At 57.2% G+C, this 22,020-nt stretch overlaps 7 protein-coding genes across 7 annotated transcripts; 2 read left to right on the forward strand and 5 right to left on the reverse strand.

The window, feature by feature from the left end:
• Window positions 1-175: 175 nt before the first annotated feature.
• On the reverse strand, window positions 176-3,627 carry L226DRAFT_268803 (general substrate transporter). The gene is made up of 23 exons (XM_067673453.1): window positions 3,405-3,627; window positions 3,307-3,350; window positions 3,185-3,243; window positions 3,100-3,123; window positions 2,867-3,018; window positions 2,660-2,773; window positions 2,560-2,577; window positions 2,438-2,450; window positions 2,232-2,371; window positions 1,934-2,161; window positions 1,864-1,871; window positions 1,768-1,797; window positions 1,575-1,703; window positions 1,419-1,514; window positions 1,339-1,356; window positions 1,274-1,278; window positions 1,188-1,213; window positions 1,036-1,125; window positions 944-970; window positions 870-888; window positions 738-806; window positions 658-680; window positions 176-603 (listed from the first exon to the last, which is right to left on the reverse strand). Exons 1-23 carry the CDS (start codon window positions 3,524-3,526, stop codon window positions 465-467), a joined length of 1,593 nt encoding a protein of 530 aa, XP_067530179.1. The 5' UTR covers window positions 3,527-3,627; the 3' UTR covers window positions 176-464.
• Window positions 3,628-4,518, reverse strand: L226DRAFT_268793 (uncharacterized protein). The gene is made up of 2 exons (XM_067673452.1): window positions 4,441-4,518; window positions 3,628-4,384 (listed from the first exon to the last, which is right to left on the reverse strand). Exon 2 carries the CDS (start codon window positions 4,275-4,277, stop codon window positions 3,729-3,731), a length of 549 nt encoding a protein of 182 aa, XP_067530180.1. The 5' UTR covers window positions 4,278-4,384; window positions 4,441-4,518; the 3' UTR covers window positions 3,628-3,728.
• A 498-nt stretch (window positions 4,519-5,016) lies between these two features.
• Window positions 5,017-6,891, reverse strand: L226DRAFT_268874 (uncharacterized protein). The gene is made up of 4 exons (XM_067673454.1): window positions 6,855-6,891; window positions 6,699-6,783; window positions 5,408-6,621; window positions 5,017-5,332 (listed from the first exon to the last, which is right to left on the reverse strand). Exons 3-4 carry the CDS (start codon window positions 6,551-6,553, stop codon window positions 5,090-5,092), a joined length of 1,389 nt encoding a protein of 462 aa, XP_067530181.1. The 5' UTR covers window positions 6,554-6,621; window positions 6,699-6,783; window positions 6,855-6,891; the 3' UTR covers window positions 5,017-5,089.
• Window positions 6,892-7,254: 363 nt separating this feature from the next.
• Window positions 7,255-8,990, forward strand: L226DRAFT_539600 (uncharacterized protein). The gene is made up of 4 exons (XM_067681702.1): window positions 7,255-7,366; window positions 7,426-8,136; window positions 8,193-8,901; window positions 8,973-8,990. Exons 2-3 carry the CDS (start codon window positions 7,437-7,439, stop codon window positions 8,489-8,491), a joined length of 999 nt encoding a protein of 332 aa, XP_067530182.1. The 5' UTR covers window positions 7,255-7,366; window positions 7,426-7,436; the 3' UTR covers window positions 8,492-8,901; window positions 8,973-8,990.
• A 971-nt stretch (window positions 8,991-9,961) lies between these two features.
• L226DRAFT_548065 (HET-domain-containing protein) lies at window positions 9,962-10,827 on the forward strand (the record flags this gene model as incomplete). The annotated part of the gene is made up of 2 exons (XM_067682561.1): window positions 9,962-10,748; window positions 10,793-10,827. The coding sequence occupies 2 exons, from the start codon at window positions 9,962-9,964 to the stop codon at window positions 10,825-10,827; spliced, it is 822 nt and encodes a 273-aa protein (XP_067530183.1).
• Window positions 10,828-13,873: 3,046 nt separating this feature from the next.
• L226DRAFT_493972 (uncharacterized protein) lies at window positions 13,874-18,101 on the reverse strand. Its single transcript, XM_067677470.1, has 7 exons — window positions 17,132-18,101; window positions 16,942-17,079; window positions 16,761-16,885; window positions 14,925-16,710; window positions 14,687-14,855; window positions 14,441-14,628; window positions 13,874-14,378 (listed from the first exon to the last, which is right to left on the reverse strand). The coding sequence occupies exons 1-7, from the start codon at window positions 18,062-18,064 to the stop codon at window positions 14,178-14,180; spliced, it is 3,540 nt and encodes a 1,179-aa protein (XP_067530184.1). The 5' UTR covers window positions 18,065-18,101; the 3' UTR covers window positions 13,874-14,177.
• Window positions 18,102-18,766: 665 nt separating this feature from the next.
• L226DRAFT_548067 (kinase-like protein) lies at window positions 18,767-21,281 on the reverse strand (the record flags this gene model as incomplete). The annotated part of the gene is made up of 9 exons (XM_067682562.1): window positions 18,767-19,623; window positions 19,681-19,796; window positions 19,846-19,961; window positions 20,015-20,149; window positions 20,199-20,314; window positions 20,369-20,683; window positions 20,734-20,845; window positions 20,901-20,989; window positions 21,062-21,281. The coding sequence occupies 9 exons, from the start codon at window positions 21,279-21,281 to the stop codon at window positions 18,767-18,769; spliced, it is 2,076 nt and encodes a 691-aa protein (XP_067530185.1).
• Between the last annotated feature and the right edge of the window lie 739 nt (window positions 21,282-22,020).

Genomic DNA, 22,020 nt, shown 5'->3' on the forward strand with positions numbered 1-22,020 from the left:
CGAGTCAAAGTCACCGACAACTTGCTCGAAACTTGCCGCCACCGCGAACAAATACGCCAAAACATTTTCCCCGCGGCCAGGCCCGGTCTCCCGCGCGCGTTCCTAGTACGAGCGCATCCACGACAGACCTGAATTATTATGCCGCACGGCGGGCGAGCGTATGGTGAGGAAGTAGCGGAAGGCTTCGTTTCATTTCGGACATATGCGGGGCGTACTAAAGAGATCTACACGTTAAATACATGATTCCGTCGGATGCCATGAGACCGTGGACAGGGACATGAGACATAGTCTGCGATCGGCGTCGTACAAGTACAGCGGGAAGGCTGGTGCTACAGGCTCGACATGGCGCACTTTCGGGAGGCTCGTGATCGGTACGCGAGGCTGATTTGGAGAAGGAACACAAATTGTCTACTGAGGCAGGGAGCAGAGGTGGATTAGGCCTAAACGCGTTAAGGACGAACAGTCTATGCTGCGACCTTGACTTCCTCGATGTCCTCGGAGGACCCCTTCTCGCCATCGGAATGCCCGTCAGCGGGAGGGATGCCGAGGTTCTCAGCAGCGTGGTGCGCAAGCCGCTCCGCCGTGTCTTCGCCGTCGAACAGTCTAGGTAGCACGTCATTGAGAGCTCAAAATACGACATCAAGATGGGGTACTCACGCGGCGGTCTCCTCGAGCGTGCGCTGTGGACAGTCTGTTGTAAGTAGGTGACTTGACAGGAGCCAACAGACGGGACTTACGTTCTTGGTCTCGATCAGGTACCTCCAGATGAAGCCAATCTCGAATGCGAGCCAGCAGACATACACGAGCTGCAGTCCCAAACCAGTCAGTCCCTGTGCCTCTCAAATAAGTATCAGATGAATTCAACGCACATAGTATTTCCACCCGAGACTAAGGCCGCTGTTTGTCAGTATGGTGTAGAACGGGCTACACACACGAGACTTACGCCTTCAGAGCGATTGGGTTGATGTACCTAGAAAGACGCAGGCGTCGGTCAGCTTCTAGAGTCAGTGGAGAGAGTATATCTGGCGCGCTCACTGGTTGAAGATGAGGGATAGCGTCAGGGCGAAGTTGAACACCGTGAAGCCCTTCGCGCGGAGAGCGAACGGCAGGATCTCAACCGTATACCTGAGGGTTTGATGTCAGCGCCAAGGTTCCTATACGGGATAGTTATATTGTGTACTACTCACGATACAATGAGGGGCGTGAATGCGATCTGTGTGAACGGTCACGGTCAGTCGACAAATTACAGTTGTATTCATTGAAGAATGCGCACGTCGTCTACCACGCATGGCATCGTCAGCGTCAACTCATCGGACCAGAAAGCAAGTGAAGACTCACAGAATGCGTAGAACAGGACTTGAAAACAGAGGTATGTCGACGTTAGTCTCAAGCAGCGCTAATAAGGCAGGTCCACTCACAGATCATAGCAATGAAGGTATGCGCAGCCGCGATGTTTCCCGTCTTCGAGTACAGCGCAAAGCACGCAGTCTGCAGCACCCAGAACACGAACATGCCTATCCCGGGCCCGTGCTCAGTACCTCTACTCAACGTCAACATCCACATGCAGGACTCACCGATGGTGGACGCGATAAAGAGCGGCCGACGACCGACCTTGTCGCAGAGCAGGCCGGCGATGATGGCGATGATGAAGTTGTAGATGTTGAGGATGCCGTTGATGAGCAGCTGGATCGTCGGGTCGGTGACTGCGTACGATACGACGCATGAATTTCCACGTATGCGAGGAAGCAGGCAAGAGCAGCCACTCACTCCCGACAGCGTCAAAGATCTTGTTCATGTCTGCAACGCGCACGCGTTAGCGGTCAACTTCCAACGACCTGGGCTCGCCCGTCTCTGAATACTCACAGTAAGAACTGCGCAAATCCAACCCAGTCAGTCAATCATCCCATTTCCTCCCACACAGGATGAGACTCACATGAGGTTGTTCCCCGACCACTGCGAGAAGAACGCAATCGCGATCATAATCCGCAGACGCCTCCTGTTCCCGGGGGACCTGATGAGGCTCAGCCAGCCAACGTTCGCCGCGACCTCCCTGTCGAACTTGATCGCCGCCCGGATCTCCTCGAACTCGTACTCCACGAGCGGGTCCGTCCGGTCGCCCTTCGCGTGGTAGTACGCCAGCGTTCGCAGCGCTTCTTCCTCCCTAGAGGTACACACAGAGGGAGTATCAGAGGGTATATCGCAGGTACAGTATGAGGGGGCTGAGGACGTACCGTCCCTTGGAGCACAACCAACGCGGCGACTCTGGGAGGGTGAACATGACGAGGAGGACCTGGATGACGGACGGGAGCGCCTGGATCGCCGACGGGATCCGCCACGACCAACTCGTCGGTACGTGGAACGTGCCAAACGTCTACAATCGCAATCAATCCCTCGGTCAGCACTTGTCCTAGATTAGAGGGTGCAAAAGGATGTTTACCGTCCACGCGGCGCTGCATTCACGAAGCGCGAAGTGAAAAAGAAGAGAAGGAACGCAGTCAGCAAAACGCCCTCAGCTTCGTGGTTAATTCTCCCGAAGGGCCTCTCCGGCCCGGTACTTACATGATGCTTCCCAAGAACCTGCGGATCAAAACCCGTCGGTATGTGAGCGGAAACGCAACTCAATGCCAGTGAAGAGTACGGTGCGAAAGGATCGACGCACCACAAGGTGTTGTACAGCGACGTCGCGGGCGCCCGGTGTGTCGGGTACGCGATCTCGGTGACGAGCACCGGCGCGGCTGCCGCTGCGAACGTGAGCCCCCACCCAATCAAGAACCTAAGTAGGTACATAGTTGAGTGCATTTCGCAGCGTGAGCATTCGGTCATCCCCCCGCGGCGAAAGAGGCAGAAGAAGAGACGGAAGACGCACCGTGCGCCGATGAACATCCCGACGGAGTTGGACGCGGTCTGGATGACCGTCGCGATGCACATCACAAATGCGCCGAAGACGACCGCTGCGCGGCGCCCCAGGCCGTCCATGACGTATGGCGAGAACGGATATGCGGCGAGGCAGCCGATGTTCTGCGAGGAAGGGGGAGAAGAGGCAGAAGCGTATCAGGATTCTCGTGTGTTCCGGGAGCTGTGCGGTGGGGCGGCACGCACCTGGATGGCACTTAGCAGACCGAGCTGGGCATAGGGGGGTCAGAATACGTCGACTGCGCGAGAATAGTGCGTGTGGGTGACTGACCTTTCCGCCAGATGGGAAGTCGAACGCCTGGTTCCATTGTGGTAGAGATTGCAGACCGTCTATATCCGGTACGTAGCAACTCAGCACGAGCGGGTAGGTCCAGCGACGCGAGGTAAACGTACTCATCATACTACCATCGTATCCATTCGTCGTAGAGGTGATGAGCCTAGAAGTATGTGTCTAGGGGTTGGTCAGGACGATGATAGATAATGGAACGTACAAAAGCAGGATACAGAGGTTGAGCTTGATGAGCCTCGTGTTCTTCCACCACGGCTTCGACTTGTCGACGAGGTCCGCGTACCCCGCGCCATTGCCTCCGGAGACAGCAGCTGGACCACCCATGTCTCAATTTGTTGCACCGAGTCGCTTAAGTGGCAAGGAGTCGTTACGGTTGAGAGCAGAACGCAGTGAAAACAAAGCACCAGTAGCAGGATTCCCGCAGAGTCAATCACTCGTCCCGACCGCGACTGGAGGAAGCAGACGGCAGCTGAAAAGACGCAGGGCAAGAACAATCAGCCCCTGCACGTCTGAGTCTACGTCTTTATCACCCCCGCGCACGCACGCGGCCCCTCATTGCGTCCGGGTTCGCGAAGAGCGTCCGGAGGAATGTCGCGAGAAGCTTGGACGATGGTCCCCAGCCCGGTGCGCACGACTCTATGCCGCCGTGGAGAGATAGCGCTCGGGACAAGGTACGAAGCAGCGATAGCCCGCACGCTGTTCCCTGCACGAGTGCGGGATGGTTGCGGAAGTGTGAAGAGGAAAGCCCGCCTCTTGTGCGGCGATGCCTGGGCTCCTTGGAAGGATGGGTGAGCGCCGGGGAAGCTCTCGTGCGATGGCAGCGCCGATCCCGCACAAGCATGGTGCATGCCGAATGTGTAGGGGCGGGCCCGACATTAACTGCGGAAGCGATGTGCGCTCTTCCCGCGGGTGGGGAGAACGTCATGCAGGGATGAGAGACTTGGCGAGAAGTCTTCCGAGGATTCTCCTGTGGCCCTTCGTCGTTGAGACAGCATGTCTCAAAATTGCAATCTGCGTGGGGATGCAGGGCCTGTAGCCAGTAGCGTTGAGTGATTTTCGATCCACAGTGGGCCATATTCCGCAGGAACTACAGGGCTGAGACACGGCGTGTCGCCACCCGCCGGCTCACGCACCCACGGTGACGCAAGGCAACCGGGGGTGTGAGATCGCGACTGATCGCGACTGCTCTTGCAATCATCGTCAGCGCGTACAACTTGCCCGGAATGAGATATGCGTACGATTTCTTGAAGAGTCCAGCAGCCTAATGCTCGGCTATTCTGCAGGGACGGGTGGGGTAGAGTAGCCTTGGCGATGGTATCTGGTCTCCACAGCGCTGTGCATGAGGACATGGCGAATGCAAATCCACTGCCTAATAGAAGGTACAGAAGAGTTGAGTGAAGCCGAGCTTGCCCCTTGGACGCGAACGTAGCGAAGATCCGGGTACTGAACAAGAGCGGCACTTCGGTGTAGGTATTTGGACTTCTCCCTACAAGCTACGGGTATGATAAGCATTCAAACGAGAGTTCCTGTGCGCGAAGGTCAGTCACGAGTAAGAGCCAGCGATTTTCATATCATATCATTGTAAGATGCATACGTACCAGTTACCGTACCGCCCGGTTACGCTGAGTGCAGATTCATTCGAAGTCATTCAGAGCAGGTAAAAGTTCATTGCTTTGTGGCCCAAGGTCGCACAACAGGGCGCAAGTCTTGGGACTTGGATTCCGAAGTACCGCGGATGGTCGTGGTCAAGTGGGAAGCGAGTCTGAGCGTCTAATCACCATGCACCGGTCCTTTTCTCGGACAATACTAATCGTGACGGACGTGTATGGTATGATCTTGCTCGTGGACACATATATGTTACAATCGACAGTGGGACACACTGAGTAATCAGTCTCGTACCCTTCGCACTGTACGTCCATTTCGACTCATCCCGTTGGACACGTGCAGTTCCAAGGACCTCAGCTTCTTCCCCTTCGCCAAAAGCATGTCCGCGTAAGCCTCTAGGTCAATGTTTGGGGTTTGAGGGGAGGTCTCGGCTTCCCGGGAGATGCCCCAGATGAAGGAAGGCCATTTGATGAAGAGCTTAAACGTCGTAACAGCAGAAGAGTCGATGATGGTGGACAAGACATCCTATTTTGAAGTAAATCGACGTCAGCTACCGTGCAAGTACTAGGTATATGAGACCTTCATGGTCTTCATACTCACGAATAACTCGCGGACTCGCTGACTGTAGTCAGTATCCCCTGCTTTGAGGTAGAATTCGAGATGGAGATGCTCGACGTCTTGGGCACATCGCTCGCGGAGGGTGGAGATGACCTCGGGCACGCCGAATTCAACAAGATCGCTCTCGAGCATAATAGTTAGATGCGAGGGACGAGCGGTACTTAGCACCGCACTCAGTATGCGATGGTCAAATCCATGATCGTCCGTGTCGTCGAGTTGCAACCGGGTGATGCGGCAAGTCAACCCAAGGGCGTACATGATTCCAAGGGGCCCTGCGTATGTGCAAAGCGACTTCCAGGTGCCCATACAGTCTTGTTGCATGATGTTGGCTTCTCGGATAGCCCTCAGTTGCTCGAGATTTCTCGCGTCTTTGATGAAGGAGTCGGAGATGTATAGCTTCATCAGACCGGGGAAGGTGCGGACATAGTGCTGAGTTATGAATGCGTACGTGTTGACGATCTCGAGGACGGTCAGATTATTATAGCGAGGGCCGGAGGGGGTCGTGTTGACGTCGCTGATTGACAGATGCTTCAACGTGGTTCGGGAACCTTGCAGAAGCGTTGCAGGTATCTTGTCTTGGAATGTGAGGGCTTGATCGTCGCCGTCATCGAGCAGCGAGATCTCGGCAAAGAAGAGGCGGGATTGCAGGTTACGCAGCATCTTGCACGACAGGCTGCCAGCGGAGGACATTTTGACTTCCTCGAGCTCAGTGAGCGATGCGAGGGTGTCTGGGAGCCTAGGATGTAGCTGGAAGATATCCTCTGCGTCGTAGAGTTCGAGGCGGGTGAAGTTTGTCCCGATAGTCGCAAGGATGGTGAAGAGGCTGTTCAGCATCTCTGGGACCCCATCCTGAATGTGTCGGGATATATGGCGTTCAGAAGAAAATCTACCAGGGGAGATGGAGAGGCCACGGAGATATCGGAGTCGGCGATCAAGATTGGCCAGGAGAAATTGGAAGAACGACTCGTCAAGCGAGCTGAGACAAAGGTTGACATCATCGCGAAGAATGTGTGGCACGCCACCACGGTGAAGGGTCCGGCATGTTCGCATCATCCTGGACACAGTTGGTCTGTCGGAGAAAGACATGATGATATACATGACATCCTCGAGCAGCACTGACTGGTCCATGGGAGCTATGTAGTAGCGGTACCGGTACCTTAGCTTCCTCGTGCACTTGCAGCTAACGTGCCACTGACCTTCGAGGGAGGAGGATAGTGAAAGAAGTGAGTGAGGGTGCAACTCCGATGAGGGAAGAGCTATGTAGAGTACTTACCACGACTTTATTCAAGGATACAAAGGCGAGCGGCGGAAAGGAGTCCGGCCCGCTTTTCCGGAGAGGCGCGCTACTCAAGATCCATCTTCCCTAAGTCACGTGACGGGAAACCCTCATCTAACTCAACTCGACCATTGCCAAGATATAGCACCTTACCTCCGCGTGCGGATGTTGAGTTGACACCAAGAGCCGTCTACTAGGACCGCGACATCTAAGTATAGTTCTGCGGCTGACGCGTGCATATGATCAGCTGCAGAGGCTTTCCAGTAGCTTTGCAGGGGTCGACTCCGAGGGATCAGTTCGATATCACCTCTCAAGAAGAAGGCCGGTTGCTCTCCCACTAACCCCGTACTAATATGGCTGATTTGTGATACGCTAGAGATCATGTCACTGACAACGCTGTGCCGTTATTGCACCGGCGATCTGCCATCTTGCGCCGTGCTTGGAAGGATGTCAATGCGGTCTCGGGCGGACGAAACCCGCTTTCTCAGGGCATCTTGCCCCTGGTGCGCATATAAGGTGCGCTTGCGCTCAGTCGGGATTCTAGTGTCGCACTGCCCATCCTCTCTAACTCTCGCACAATATTGCTATCAGAACTACCGCATACCCGTCTCATGTCTGTGCTGGCACATCAGTAACGCCGCTCCTCATCAACTGACACGGCGAATGTGCGTGATATTATATACCGCCCGAATAATATGTATGACAAATAATTGACATTGTATAGCCCAGTGCACCATGCGGTTACTTGACACCACGACGGGCGAGTTTCGTTGGGTTCAAGATCCGCGTCGCGTCCGCTACGCCATCCTGTCCCACGTATGGGCGAAGAAAGGGGGCGTCAACTACGTGCCCGAGCAGACCTACCAGGACGTATGCGCAATTCAAGAATCCGTCCCTCGCGAAGAGCTCGCGCTTCCCCATCTATCCCGGAAGATACGCCACTTCTGCGAAGTCGCTCGCAACGACGGCTTCAATCTCGGCTGGGCAGACTCGGCCTGCATCGACAAGACAAGCAGCTCCGAGCTCTCCGAGGCTATAAACTCGATGTACAATTGGTACCGCTACGTAGGCGCGTGCTATGCGATCCTCCACGACGTCAGTGACACAGACGACAAGGAGCAGCGAGATGAGCAGTTCCGGAGCAGTAAGTGGTTCACGCACGGCTGGACGCTCCAGGAGCTGCTTGCGCCCAGTGTCGTCCTGTTCCTCTCGGACAAATGGAAGGTCATAGGATCTAAGCACACCCTCGCGGAGCTCATCGAGGACGTCACGGGCATTGGACGCGCCGTCCTCACTCTTGAGCAACCTCTCGAGGACGTCAGCGTAGCCCGCCGGATGTCCTGGGCAGCTAGGAGGGAGACAAGCCGCGAGGAAGACGAGGCATACTCGCTCATGGGCATTTTCGGGGTGAACATGCCGACAACTTACGGAGAGGGTCGGTATGCTTTCATTCGCCTCCAGGAGAAAATTCTCAAGCACATCCCGGACCAGACGATATTTGCTTGGGGACCCATCCTCACGGCCACAACTTCACATTCTTGAACCCTTCCCACTCGTCACCCACAGCAGAACAAACCCCCCTTCCAATAGCTCCCTCTCTCAAGCAGTATCTCTTGGCGCAGGCTCCGAGCGATTTCCAGCACACGGCTCATCTCGTTCCCCTTTCTCGTGAAGCATTCGCCTACAGGCTGGGGATCGCACGGCGACAGGACTCACAGATCGATCATCGCACCTCCCGTCACTCCTTGCAGATACGATGTTGGAAGAGCCCTGTCTGGGTACATTCTTGAACGTGTTATCCAGCCAATGAACCCCGCCGACTACTCACCTGATAGTACTGCTGACAGATCGCACCGGCTCCCCGCAGACCCCACGTACGAATATGATACACCGCCTCCTGCAGAATCAAGATCGGCCCCATAAATTTGCATGGACACCCCAGCCACGTTGAGGGTACTGAAGAGGATCGTGAACATGAAGCCTGAGTGAGGCGCCATGTGGTGACGTGTGCGACGGGCGGGACTCTTCGGGATCCCAATGGACGACGAGGTGGCGTACTTACTCAAGTCTCAACCGACTACCCTGGAACGAGTCGAGCTATTCTGACAGCTGCTGCGAACGCCCAGGCTGCCTGGAGTCCTCGCCACGGTCTGGAGCGTGCGGCGCAGGGAGTCCACTGGCACCAAGAGCTCGCGGTTATGTAGGTTTTGACTGCTGTCGATGTTGCGAGGGTGATATTGACCGATTGATTACACCTGCAACCTCTCCTAGACACGACGCACAGAGACCATACGCTGTTCTTAGGGACCGGGGCCACTGGATGGTATAGATGGCATAACACGTTGCCAGTGCAGCATGTAAGACTGATTCTCTGTACATTCAGTCCAGTGAACACCCCGGACTGTCGTGTGCATCGTGCATGATCGCAATGCGCGCTGCGTAAGTATTCAGTACCCAGTATCCAAGTGAAGACCCTCCCACTATGACTCCTCGGAGCCCAGCACTTCTGACGTTACTCGCTGCAGACGCCGCCTGCAATCCTCGCCATGGTGAAGTCGTGGAACGCCGCATGGACACTGGAACGTGAGGCGCGGGGAGTCCACCACGACTTCGCGGTTCATTGGCTTCTCCCTCAGCCGCCACCATGGACGTGCCAGAGCGTGTGCTAGTGGCCGCATACATTGATAGAAATATGGTCACTGTCACCTCACTGCCACCAAACCGTCCCTCGTCCTCGTTGGCGTGTTTCGCAATCGATGCCGGCTGCGATGACATGCTGCGGCGTCTCGGACATTGCACAGTTCAGTCGTGGACGACGCGTGTCTAGATTGCGGAAGACAACAGCATGGGCGGAGCAAATCCGATGTTCATATCCGCACGAGAGAAGGCAAGTCTCGTACGATCTGATGCCGCACGATCACAAAGCTTCTTGCATCACGCTGCAACCTCGTGTACAAACTCCTCGCGCAATTGCTTCAAGTATAAGTATATTCACTCATGTTCCTTCCTTACCCCACGGACAGAACCCCAATTGCATTCGGACAAGTTTGATCACTCTCGCCCGCTGCAAGGTATGGTTTCCGTGGCTCGACGATAGATAGTCTATCTTATACTGATAGTACGTCCGTCAGACCTGTGGCTCTCCAGCAACCACGTCCATTCCACCTTTTTCGCCGATACCTAGACTCACCATCAGTCTATGTGCGTTTTTCGATCACTGCACTATGTACATGACGCTGAACTCTTGTTTGTGCAGAGACATGCGACTACTCGACACCACCAGCGGACGATTCAAGTGGTTCCCAGACCCGCGGGCCATCCGCTACGCCATACTGTCGCATGTCTGGTCGAAGCCTGACCGGAAGAATCCCGCCAAGTACAGGCCCGAACAGACGTATGAAGAGATAGTTCTGATCGAGCAGGCGACCCCTAGGGACGAGCCCATCCTCGACAAGCTCTCGCCGAAAATCCAGGGTGCGTGCCGAGTCGCGCGGGAGCACGACTTCAACTACATCTGGATCGACTCGGGCTGCATCGACAAGACGAGCAGCGCAGAGCTCTCCGAGGCGATCAACTCCATGTTCGAGTGGTACCGGCATGCGAACATATGCTACGCTCTTCTCGAAGACGTCGAGGACGAAAGCATAGCGCGCGCGGCCATGTCCACCTCTGGGTTTCGTCACAGCAAGTGGTTCAAGCGCGGGTGGACGCTGCAGGAGCTCCTCGCACCGCGGAACGTCCTCTTCCTCTCGAGGGCGTGGAAGGTGATTGGTACGAAGGCCGAGCTTGCCGACGTGGTCGCAGATGTGACGCTCATACGGCGCGAGGTGCTGCTGGGCGAGTTCAAGCTCGAGGATGCTCCTGTTTCGGAGCGGATGTCTTGGGCGTCGAAGCGAGAAACGACGCGCGAGGAGGACGAGGCGTACTGCCTTCTCGGTATCTTCGGCATCCAGATGTCACCCATCTATGGAGAGGGCCGGTACGCTTTCATTCGCCTCCAGGAGGAGATCCTACGGCAGACGGCCGACCCGACTATCCTCGCGTGGGGTGGTTGGATCACCAGGTCGAACGACTACTTCTCTTTCCCCGAGCCTTCCTCTCCTACTGCCGGCACCTCCGAATCTGAGACAGTCTCTGATGACCCTGATACGGCCAAGTCTTATCTGCTAGCTCTCTCGCCCAGGGACTTCGAATCTCACTCTGCCACCATCTCGATGAACCCTCAATCTATCCTGCCAAGATTCGATATCTACAGTACCGATTTCGCATTCACCGCTCACGGTATCCGTGCCAGGCTCCCACATATAACCGTATGCGACAAGAACAATAAGCCGTATCGCCTCGCGCTCCTGGGTTGCAAGGACAGGAAGGGGCGTTGCATCGCTCTCCTCCTCCAATGGCGCCGAACATCCACAGGGCACCGCTCGGTCTCCATTGGTGCGTTCCTCCGAGACGCAAGTCTCCCCCAATCCGGTCCTGGGCGAAGCTCCGCAGATAACATCTTCTACTACCGCCTACTTGCACTCGAAGATGCTGACGTCCAGGCTCATGCTGAGCAGTTCCAGCTCCAGGACATCTACATACCTCACCGCGTCCCGCCTTCCTTGCGCTCACAGGCCCGGGACGAGAGCATCCATGCCTCTCTCGAGGTGTATCGGCAGGAAACGGAGGTGTCTCTAGCCGGCTGGTGTCACCCCCTCCTCAAGAAGCGCGGTTTCACCGTTCTCCCCGACCCTGAGTCTTATACCCCCTATACGTCTAAGTGGCACGAATTCGGGCTGATCGAGATGAGCGACCCACAGCGCAATGAGATCAGGATCCAGGTCGGGCTCTGCACGCGGGAGGAGTGCGAACAGAGAGGGCTGTTGTACGCTCGGGTCATTGCGCCACGTACCCCTCCTGTGACGGGCGAGCCCGCCGGGTCCCCGTACAGCGACCGCCCTCAGTGCCATGACTTCCACATTGCGTCCTGGATACCGCAGAACTGCGTCGCATCGAAGACGTTCCCCATCATCACCACCAAGGGCGACGCCCACACGTTGCGGCTGACGCTTCGTCTCAAGTCTGAGCCGGGGAAGAAGTATTATGTCCTCGAGATCGAACTTCTCGATCCACTCAAGGGAAGGAATCTAGCGTCGCCGCCGAGGCCTCTGGCTGCGATGCTCGATGCACCGCCTGCTAACACGTTCTCGGAGATTACACCAAGCCGACGGGATGAGAGTGCTTCGTCGGAACGCTTTCGCCGCGGTACGGCTCCTCCTTCCTCTCCGCCGCCGTATCCTGTCTCGACCACGAATCCCTCCGGCCTAGGTTTGGAAGGTCTACCGGTTTCGCGTCCTCAGACCTCATTCTCGGCGATGCCCGCGGATAGGATTGACATGGGTTCAGACAACGCCAGAGTTGATCCTATGAGAAATGATGGGTCTGCCTCATCGGACAGTCGTCTCGACCTGAGCAGCGTCAGAAGGAATAGCGGAACGCTGAACCCCGTTAATGGCATTCCGAACCCTCCTCTTCCCACTGTGCTTCTGAATCCTCCCAATGGCAGCTCGAGCCTCCCCATCAATGCCATCGCGAACGCTCTTCCGAACTCAGTCAATTTAGTCGATACGACTCAGAACGCTATTAGTGGCGGTCCGAGCACCTCCGCTCTTATCTCCTCGTCAACTCTATTGGATCCCATTACCGACGTCCCAAACACTCGTCTCAGCAATGCTCCAAACTCGATCGACCGCCTACCAGCCAATATTGCCCACAGCGGTGTACCTCCGAGCCTTCCTTTGACTTCGACTATCCCACCGCCGAACCCGTATGGAGGTGTTCAAGACGTCCTCCCCAGTTCCGCCGGAAACGTCCAGTTCCCCGTAGGCGGCAACCCTTACTTCTTCAACGGCCTCCCTTCACCGCAATTATTGGCCGCATATCCGCACCTCTTCGCCGGTGCCTTGCATCAGATGTGGGGCCCGTTCATGAACTCCGCCTCGAACCCTTATGCCCCGATGGCCAATGTGGTAGGTGGTGCCCCGAGCGTCATCAGCGGCATCCCGGGTGCTCCAGGCCCTACCATGAACGTTCTCAACCAGTCTGTCGCGGGCGAAGCGAACCCTGTGCCGGATGCCTCCAAGGAACGCCAGGAGGGGTCCGAAGGAAAGCGGTCGCCCAGGTCGTCTCTACGGTGGCTTATGCCTTGGTGCGACAGTAGCAGGAAGTCCAAGACTTAGATGGGAGGTGCGTTTGTACTGAACTCCTTCATTCTCACAGTCTTATACTCATACTTAGTACAAGGTTAACGTGCACAGAGACAGGACCCCGATGTGGCTATGTAGTATATGTGCTCGTCAGAGCTCGGGGTGGATTGCAGAGACTCACGTTGCGAAGTATGTGCGCTGAAGTCGGTGATCATTGCATTGGTAGGGCAAAGCATCGGAGCGACCTCCTGCATGCTCTCTCGCGCATGACGAGACTGACCGTCGGACCTACCGACAGTTACGGTGTCCAATGACAGCATGCTGACCTAACTTTGAAGAATAGCTCGTTCTCCCCGGGGTCTTCTACTAATCCAAGCGGGGTCTCCTTCTAGTGACGCCTCTTGACGACGTCCTTACCGCTATTGTTGAGTTATCGGGTCCCCTCGGCATTCGAATTGTGCGGGTGAGGATGTAAAGAGAAGCATCGAGGTGCGACGACAGCAGGCCAGGGAAGACGGAGGTGCGTGAAGTCCGAATTCCACGCACTCATCTGACAAGCTTGACTCAGTCCAAGAGCAGCTGCAGATCATCAGCACCATGACGGCTGTCGAAGTCGTACGTTCCCAATGAACATTCAGAAGTGCCCCGTCATGAGATGCTAACCAACTCTCGATTAGCCCTCTGCTCTCGTTGACAGGAGACGTGCATGCTCAGAACAAGCTACGCAAGGTGCATACTACGATGGACGGTGTCGATTCGCCGCGTCGCCGCGCGGTTCGGAAACGCTCACGACCAAGGCTTACAACGACGTGTCAGCAGCGATTTCAGTAAACAACGATGCCTCAAGCGGATACGATATAGTGGAAGCGGGACCTTCCGAACGAGGTTACGACGACGGCAGTACTAGGAAGAAGAGGAACATATGGAGCCAAGTCTTTTCGTGGCGCAGGAATGAGTCGTGCTCGAAGTCGAAGCGATGCGGAAAAACTGAGCGCGTTGCCACTGGTATCCTGGGGACAATGTATGACCTACCAAGTAGACTTACGGGCGCGGAAGGCCAGCTATGATCGACACTATGGTTCTCATCATGAGAGTCCAGACCTCGAAGACGGTTCATATGTATCAGGTGTAAGAACAGGCCGGAGATCGGAGGTGAGAAAGAGGAGGACGCGCGATCGTTCATACATACACAGCACTTAGAATGCGATTGTTCAACGTTCATGTGGGTAGTAGATGCGCAATATGCAAGAAAAGTAAACGTGAAGCCACTGATATCACAAACCAACGTTCAATAAGACCCTGGAACAAAATACGCTTCGTCGTCCCAGTCAATCTCCTGCCTAAGCGCACTGGTCAGAATTAACTCTTGGGTATAGATCTTGTTGTGCTGCGCTAGCGGCCGCCAGATCGAAACGTCCTCAGGGCACGAGATGACGAAGCGGTTGTCGTGCCCAGCCAGTATGCGCACAGTAGGGGTCTGCGTAGACAGCTGTATAGATCGCTACGTCAGCGTATGCTCGAACAGCAGTAGCGGGGAGAACGACTGCTTACCTGACCACCGTTCGCGGCTACGACGTTCTTGAGAAGCTTGCTGTCCACAGGGACTTTGGGCGTGACGTAGAATGTGATGCCACCAAAGAGTTTGCCGGCATTCTGCTTCGCCCGCTTGAGCGCGTCGGCAAGATTGAAGTTATACTTTTTCTCGGTCTCCTCGTCCTGGACCGCATACTGCGACTCCGCTGGGAATTCAGTCAGTGTAATCAGTGACAGCTGTACGGTGACACTTATAGTACTCACGCAGCAGCTTGCGGTTGAAGGCGGACATCCTCGCCCACTTCTCGCCGAGCACATGGGGCGCGACAGCCATCGCACAGAGGAACTTCTCTGTCCTGACAACACTCTTCACGAGCAGGTGTGTGCATTCCGAGGGTTTCGTGACGAGTTTGACCCCCATCTTCGTCAGTTGCTGAAGAGCCCAATCAGTCATACATGTAGAGTTGCGAATATCATCAGAGCCTCGCAATGTGAAGCTCACCTTGATGACGTCCTCGGGGAGCGTAAGCTGAGTGGTCATGACCCGCACATTCTTCGCCTGGGACAACGTGCCGTCGGTCGCTGCAGCATGCCCCGATTTCTTGGATGGCCCCGCCTCCTGGCTCTCATCTTCCGAGTCCGCAGTCGATTTCCTCGCTCCCGCGCCCTTCTTCCTCCCTTTGCCTTTCCCCTTTTCCGCAGCCTCGACTTCATTCGTCTTCCGCTTCTTCCTGTCCGGCATCTCTTCCTCTTCCTCCTCTTCCTCTTCGCCCTCAGGACCGACGGAACCAATCGACGGCCGTTTCCGCCCCTTCGCCCCCGCCGGGGTCTTGCTCTTCGACACCGACTCTTCATACGTCGCCCGCACCGCGCCCTTCTTCATCTCCTTTTGGAACGAGACCACATCCGGCATGATCACATCGTGCAACTTTTGCGTCGCCTTCGTCGCCGCGGACCGTTTCGACGGCGTGCGCATCAGCTTTGTCGGGCTTGTCGACGTAGTCGACCGGCTCGGGCCAGCCTCCGCGTTCTCAGCGGGGGCCGAGATGGACTTGCGACGCTGTGCCCGCGCGGGCGGTGGTGGAGGGGTAGATGTGGACTCGCTCGGGGACCGGGGGCGCGCGGCCGCCGCTCTCCTCGTACTAGTGCGCGTAGCATCCGACTTCTCAATAGCACTCGCCGCGGCCTTGGCTGCTTTCTTCGGCGGCCCAATCTTCATAGTCTCGCCTGTCTTCCCGTTCTGCTTGCTCGGCGACGCGTAGACCGCGGACACCGTGGGCACGACGACGGAGTCGAACCGCTGTGGCGTCTTGCCCACTTTGGCTGGTGGTGGTACTGGGGCTGCCCGCGTCTTATCCTTCCGGTTAGACAAAAGGTCACCAAGCACGGATCGGATGTCCTCCTCTGTGTCCGAGTCCGAGTCGCTGCTGGTGAGATCGATCACCTTCTTCGACTGCGCAGCTGGCTGCTCCTTAGCGGTGGTTGAACGTGCGGGAGCCTTCTCCTTCGCTTTGGCCTTCGGGGCCTCGTCCTCGCTTGACTCCTCGGCCATCTCCACGTCGTCATCCTTTGCGCTCCGTAGCTTCTTGGCAGGAGACGGAGAGTCTGCTCGCTCCCCGCGCCGCATCCGCTTGGCCTTCGCGCTCGCGCTCGCATACGTCCTTGTGGGACGCTTGGGCGACGGCGTCGTCGGCGCATCGGGCGCAGGTGTACTCACCTCCTCGCGCTCCCCCTCATCGTCCGTGTTTCGAGGAGTGTAACGCCTGACGAGTCGCCTCTTCGGAGGTATCTCCTCAGTGGCAGGCTTCGCACGCTTCGACGGGGGGCCCTTCTTCGACAGAGGAACCTTGCTCGGACCGGGGGCATTGTCGATCTGCATGTCGATGTCTTGCTGCAGAGCGCCGTCCGAGAACTCGGCGTCGACGTCCATCGCAACGACTTCCTCGACCTCGCCCACGCTCTGCGCTGTCGCAGGAGGCAAATTTGCATCTTTGACCTTCTTCGGACTCGCGCTCGCGCTCTTGCTCTTCCTGCGTTTCCTGGGTGTGGTCGTGGTCGCCTCGTTCGCGACCCGCTGCATCTCCTCGAGCTGGCCAGGCTCCCAAGTGATCTTACCAATACCGCGTTCCGCAAGCACGGTGCTGAAGTCGACGCCGGGTGGGAACACGATGTACTTGTCCCGTGCAGGCGTGAGACGGCGCCACTGAACGAAGCAGTCTTCCACCCAAGTGTGGTTGACAATGGGGATCGACCATGAGGTGGCCTTGTCTGTCTTCGTACCGCTCAGGCTGGATACGCCAGTCAGGGTAGCAATGGGCATGAAGGAGAGCGAACATACTATGCAGCGACGACGACGGTGTTCTTGTCCAGAGACATCGACGCCGTGAACTGGCCGCCCATGAGCGTGATGAGTTTCTTCAGATACTCCCGATCCTTTCCTGTGTAGTTTGTCACAGTGACGACCTTGACAGCCATGGTAAGGCTCGCAAGATACGACGATGTTACAAGGAGACTCTTACCTCTTTGTCGAAACCCTCGGCAGGGTGATCGGGAATGGGGTAGTGCAACAACTGGTCTGCAGGGCGGGTGAGCGTGCCTGACGCACGCACATACCACAGCCAAGCGAGCGTCCCAATCGTCTTCTTCTGCTGGTACGCCTGTCCTCGATTCAGAACGAGCATAGGAGACGTGCTCGACAAAGACGCGTACCTTTGCGTACGCTGCCCCACCCCTGTGGCGAGTAACGAAGATGTCAGCGTCGTCCAGTTTCGAAAGCTCCTCGCGGGCACGTTCCGCATCACTAAGGGACTTGGTGCGAGATGACAGCTCGATCACCTCGCCGCCTTGTCGCCTGATGTCGGTATGTAGCGCCCTCCTCTGGCTGTCCGAGAGCTCGAGCGACAGGCCAAGGAGCAAGCGTTTCCCCTTCCACACGTTACGCGATGCTGGACGAAGCTTCTTCTGGTCTTCGTTCGAGAGTGATGCCGTTTCGTACAGCATCATCCTCTCGGGCGGCGGCTCGTAGTCCACATCCTCCTGCGACGTGCGACCCTCCGGCCGCTGCTGAAAGACCCGGGGCTCCGGCCACTCGTAGTTGCGTGTCGGGAGGTCTCTGATGCCAAGACGTACCGTGTCGTCGAACCAATGGGGGACCAAGACGCGCATCTTCGTCTGCGCTCTGTGGTGCATCGCGGTCTCGTACTTGACTCCCGACGGCGCGAGAGCGAAGAGGTGCGTGACATCGCGCGTAAGAGCAGTGCGCCACTGACCTCCGAGAGAGCTGATAGCAGCAGACATGAGCTCGCAGTCGGATTGGGAGAGGTCAGTCGCGGCAGCGGTGACGCCTGAGAAGAGGTAGGCGGGATCGGGAGAGTAACACGCAGGATCTTGGAGGCACGCCATGACGGCAGAACGCTCGACCCAGAGTGGGGTGACAGTAAGAGCTGGAGATTCGTCCGGAAGCGACTCGACAAAGTCTTCGAGCGCGAGAGAGGAGGTGATGAAGTGGGTGAGAGCCGGGTTCGAGAGGGAGACAGGTGTGGCCCCGCGTGCGTCGAGGACTTCGCTCAGCTCGTTGCGCTGTTTGAGAGGAATCGTCTCGGAGATGTAGTACTGGACGTCGTCAAAGACAGACTGCGACATGGCGAGCCCGTCGAGCACGCGGTCGTCGTCGTCGTCGTGGTCGAGGATGAGAAACGCGCGCGAAGCATCACCGTGTCTGTGACCTGCGCGTCGACCACGTGACCATCGCGTCGTTCACACGCATCTAGTCCTACCGCAGCACACCTCCGCGAGAAGCCTACGCACAAGAGGGGAAATGGAGCACTGAACTGAGACTATGTGCATTCTATAACCTAGATCCAACAAGATACACGTGTAGACAATATTCGCGACCGACTAGATAGAAACACAGTAATGAGCGTATTATGTACGTCTGCGCACATGCGCGCGTATGACATATAATCTGAGCGTTGGTATGCAACGGCATGGATGGGAGCCTACAGGCATACAGGTACACTTGCGTTGATGACGATAGGACGGGAACGGAGATGGGTGATATGGGCACGAGGATGAGTTGCAGAGAAGGAGAGGACGATGGTGAGGGTCATATGATGATGCAAGTCAAGAGCGAGAGAGCAGTTCCCGCAGAGCCGATGAAACATGAGCACTAGCAAGCAAGTCCACGGCGATAGACCAAAGCACGACGAGCACGAAGCAGCAGACAACATAGCACACCGCGCCCCGCACGGCGGCCACACACACCTCCCTCGCGCCCCGGCCCCGGAGGAGACGCTTCTCCTCAGGCTCGTCGGGACCGGGAGGTGCGAGAGGAGGTGCGCGCCCTCAGCCCCGCCGCGCGACCTTCTGCTTCACAGGCGAGACCTGATGGAGGCGCGTCGACCGCCTGAGACCGCCAGCCTCGCCGTCGTCCCCGTTCACAGGAGCAGCCGCGATCGCCGGCACAGGAGCAGCAGCGCGTCCCCGCCCACGCTTCGCAGCACTGGGAGGCGGGGCCTTCTTCCCGCCGCGACCCCGCTTGGAAGCAGGCGCGCCGCGTCCGCGTACAGGTTGAGGCTCAACCTCTTCCTCCTCCTCTTCATCCTCCTCGGACATCGGCGTGAGGGACGCCTCGAAGTCGAGCGACGCCCGAGCCTTGCGCTTGTTCCCGCGCGACGGCCCCGCACCGTTCTCCTCCGCCTCCTCTGCAGCCGCCCGCTCCTGCATCTCCTGCGACGGGCTCGGGAGCGCCTCCCCGCGGTTCTCTGCGCTCCGGATGATGTCGACGCGTCGCCGGAGACGGGATTGTTGCCGGCTGATAACAGACGTATGGACGCCGTTTGCCTGGGGCTGACTCTGGCTGTCTTCGTCCTCGGGGACGTACTCCGGTGTCTGGCGACCGGATTCGGGCTCAGCAGGCTCAGCGTCCATCGGCTCGCCGCGGTCGTCCAGCGCCATGCCATCGAACGCGATCGAACGCATGGATGCGTCGATGGCCTGTTGTGGCTCGGGGGATGCCGTCCGGCGAGGAGGGGCGGGGAGACCAGCAGGGACAGGAGGGGCAGGAAGGGCTGCGGGTGCGGGTGCAGGTGCAGGTACGGCCTGCGCATGCTGCTCGGCGAGCCATGGGTGAAGGCGCGCGTCGGCGAGTGTCATGCGCTTCCGTGGGTCGTACTGGAGGAGGCCATGGATGAAGTCCTCGGCTGCGCGCGTGTCAGCATATCAGGTCTCTTGAGGGCCAGTGCGGGGAAGGAACTCACCGATGGGGTTCGGGCAGCACTCCCGGAGGACGCCCCAGTCCACGCGGCGGTTCGACACGCGGGCCTTCACATCTACGTTCTGGTCTTCCTCACCGAAGGGCGTGGACATCGTGAGCCTGCGTCTATCGTCAGCGTGAGCAGAGCGCATGGTTCAAGCTCACTCACATGGAGAACACGATGACGCCGACACTCCAGCTGTCGACGACTTGGTCGTAGCCCTCTTTGTTGGGTCCCTGATTGACGACCTCGGGCGCGAGGTAGACAGGGGTTCCGCACATGGTCTGCGAAGCATATCCGTCAGAGTGCTGCCTAACCTCGAACCTTGAATACGTACGCGCAACATGGTCATGCTGTCGATAACCTTCGCGAGACCAAAGTCCGCGACCTTGACGACCGGCGGGTTGTCGTCAGTCAGAAGGACGTTCTCCGGCTTCAAATCGCGGTGAGCGATCCCTTGACTATGCACGTACTAGGAGAGGATGAGTATGGCAGGCCACACCGTTGGCTGTGGTACTCACAGCAAGCGCGTCGCAGATCTGGTAAGTGAGGTACTGCGCCTCGAGTTCAGGTAAGCCATTCCTCTTCAGGATGTAGTCGAGCAGGTCACCGCCCGGCACCCACTCCAACACCAGGTCTGGTGGTCAAAGTTAGACACTTGACAAGTGCGCAGACACGAGGGGATACGCACTGATGTTGTAGCTCTCGAAGAAGACCTCCTTCAACTGGCAGATGTTCTTATGCTGCAACCGCTCGAGAATGTTGATCTCGCGCGCAAAGTTGTTTGCCTTGTCGTTCGACTCGACGCCGTTCAAGCTTGCGTTGCTGAGGCCCCTCCGGAGCTTGTTTGCCTGGATCATCTTGACCGCGTACCACTTGCCTTCCTCCTTGTGGAGGGCCTTCATGACAGTCGCGAACGAGCCTTTGCCAAGCTCGTGTTGAAGATCGTAGTACTTGTACAGACCACGGCTAGGGGGACCACACGCCATGTGCCTGAAGACGAAGCCTGCCCGCGACTTAAGGATGTGGGAAAGGGAGACGAACATGGGCACTCACGATAATCCTCAAGTCCTCCGCTTGCGGGTTGGGGCATGCATGTCCCAAACGCGACCTCGTTTCCGTCGCGAAGCACCTTACACTTGCCCTTCCCGATCTTCTCGCCGTTGATCTCGCGGGGACTCAGCGAATTTGAATGATGCAGCCACAAGACTGAAAGGACTCACGAAGGTACCATTGCTGGACAGGTCTGTGACCTTCACCGCCGACTTTGCGGTCTCATCTCCGTCCCACTCGATCGTGGAATGAAAGTTACCTGGGGCGCGTTAGGACGCGTCAAATGGTGGTCAGAACGCGTAGAGGAGACGCGCGACGCGTCGCGACTCACTGATCTTCATGCCCGGGAGGATGATGTCGTTCTTGTGCTCCTCGCGGTTGCGGCCGATGCGATAGGTAGTCTTGACCTTCTGGAAGTCGATACGGCGGAGGTTCGCGCTGCAGGGGATGAGATATCCCCAGAGGTGCTCGTCGACAACCACATCGCCTTGCGAGGCCTGCTGGGTGGACTGCGTCTGCTGCTGTGTCTGTGCACCGTCGTCGGTGACCATGCGGTCGTCTTCTGCTTGCATGACTGGTGGTTCTGGTTCTGTGAGACGTAGAGATGATGGTGGGAGGTAGAGAGGACGCGTTCTGGGGTATGGCGAGGTTTTGAAGCCTCTTTTAAACGAACAATGTGGACAAGACGTTCGCGCGAGGTCAAAGCGCGCGCTTTTGCACGCTTTAACAGCAGCAAAAGCGACTTAGCGATGCAGTGAAGGTCGTTCAGTACGACTGGTCCTAGCGCGATTGACTGTATATCGACGCGTGGGGGTTACGATGTATCAGATCAAGAGGAACACATCCGGGGACCCACAAAGCCACAGAACGCGAACTTCTCAGCGACCTTCATCCTTGCTTTTCGAGCGGAGCTGGACATTTATGCCTGCTTTTGCAGCGGAGAAACAGGGGAGTATAGATTTGCCTGTGGCGGTGCGGCACTGCGGCACCCGCTTGGACCAGTGGACTTTGACCGGTGACCCTCGACGACCAAAGCTCGGCCACAGACCTGCTAAACGTCTCCGAAAAAAACATTGTTCACCTCGAAGGACCATCTATTGTGCTGTGCACGGGGAGGGCTTGAGGTCCAAGTGAGCATGCAGGCAGGGACTACGTGGTGACGGCTGTTCATGTTCAATCGCCACTGGCATCTCCCTCCAATGGTTCTACTGTGAAGAATTAGACTGACTTGTTGACCTTCGACTTCGAGACAGGTCCGGTTATTCAAAATGAGGGACCACACGTCCAGTG

Source organism: Lentinus tigrinus (genome assembly GCF_003813185.1).
Source record: "Lentinus tigrinus ALCF2SS1-7 unplaced genomic scaffold L226scaffold_45, whole genome shotgun sequence".
Lineage (NCBI taxonomy): Eukaryota > Fungi > Basidiomycota > Agaricomycetes > Polyporales > Polyporaceae > Lentinus > Lentinus tigrinus.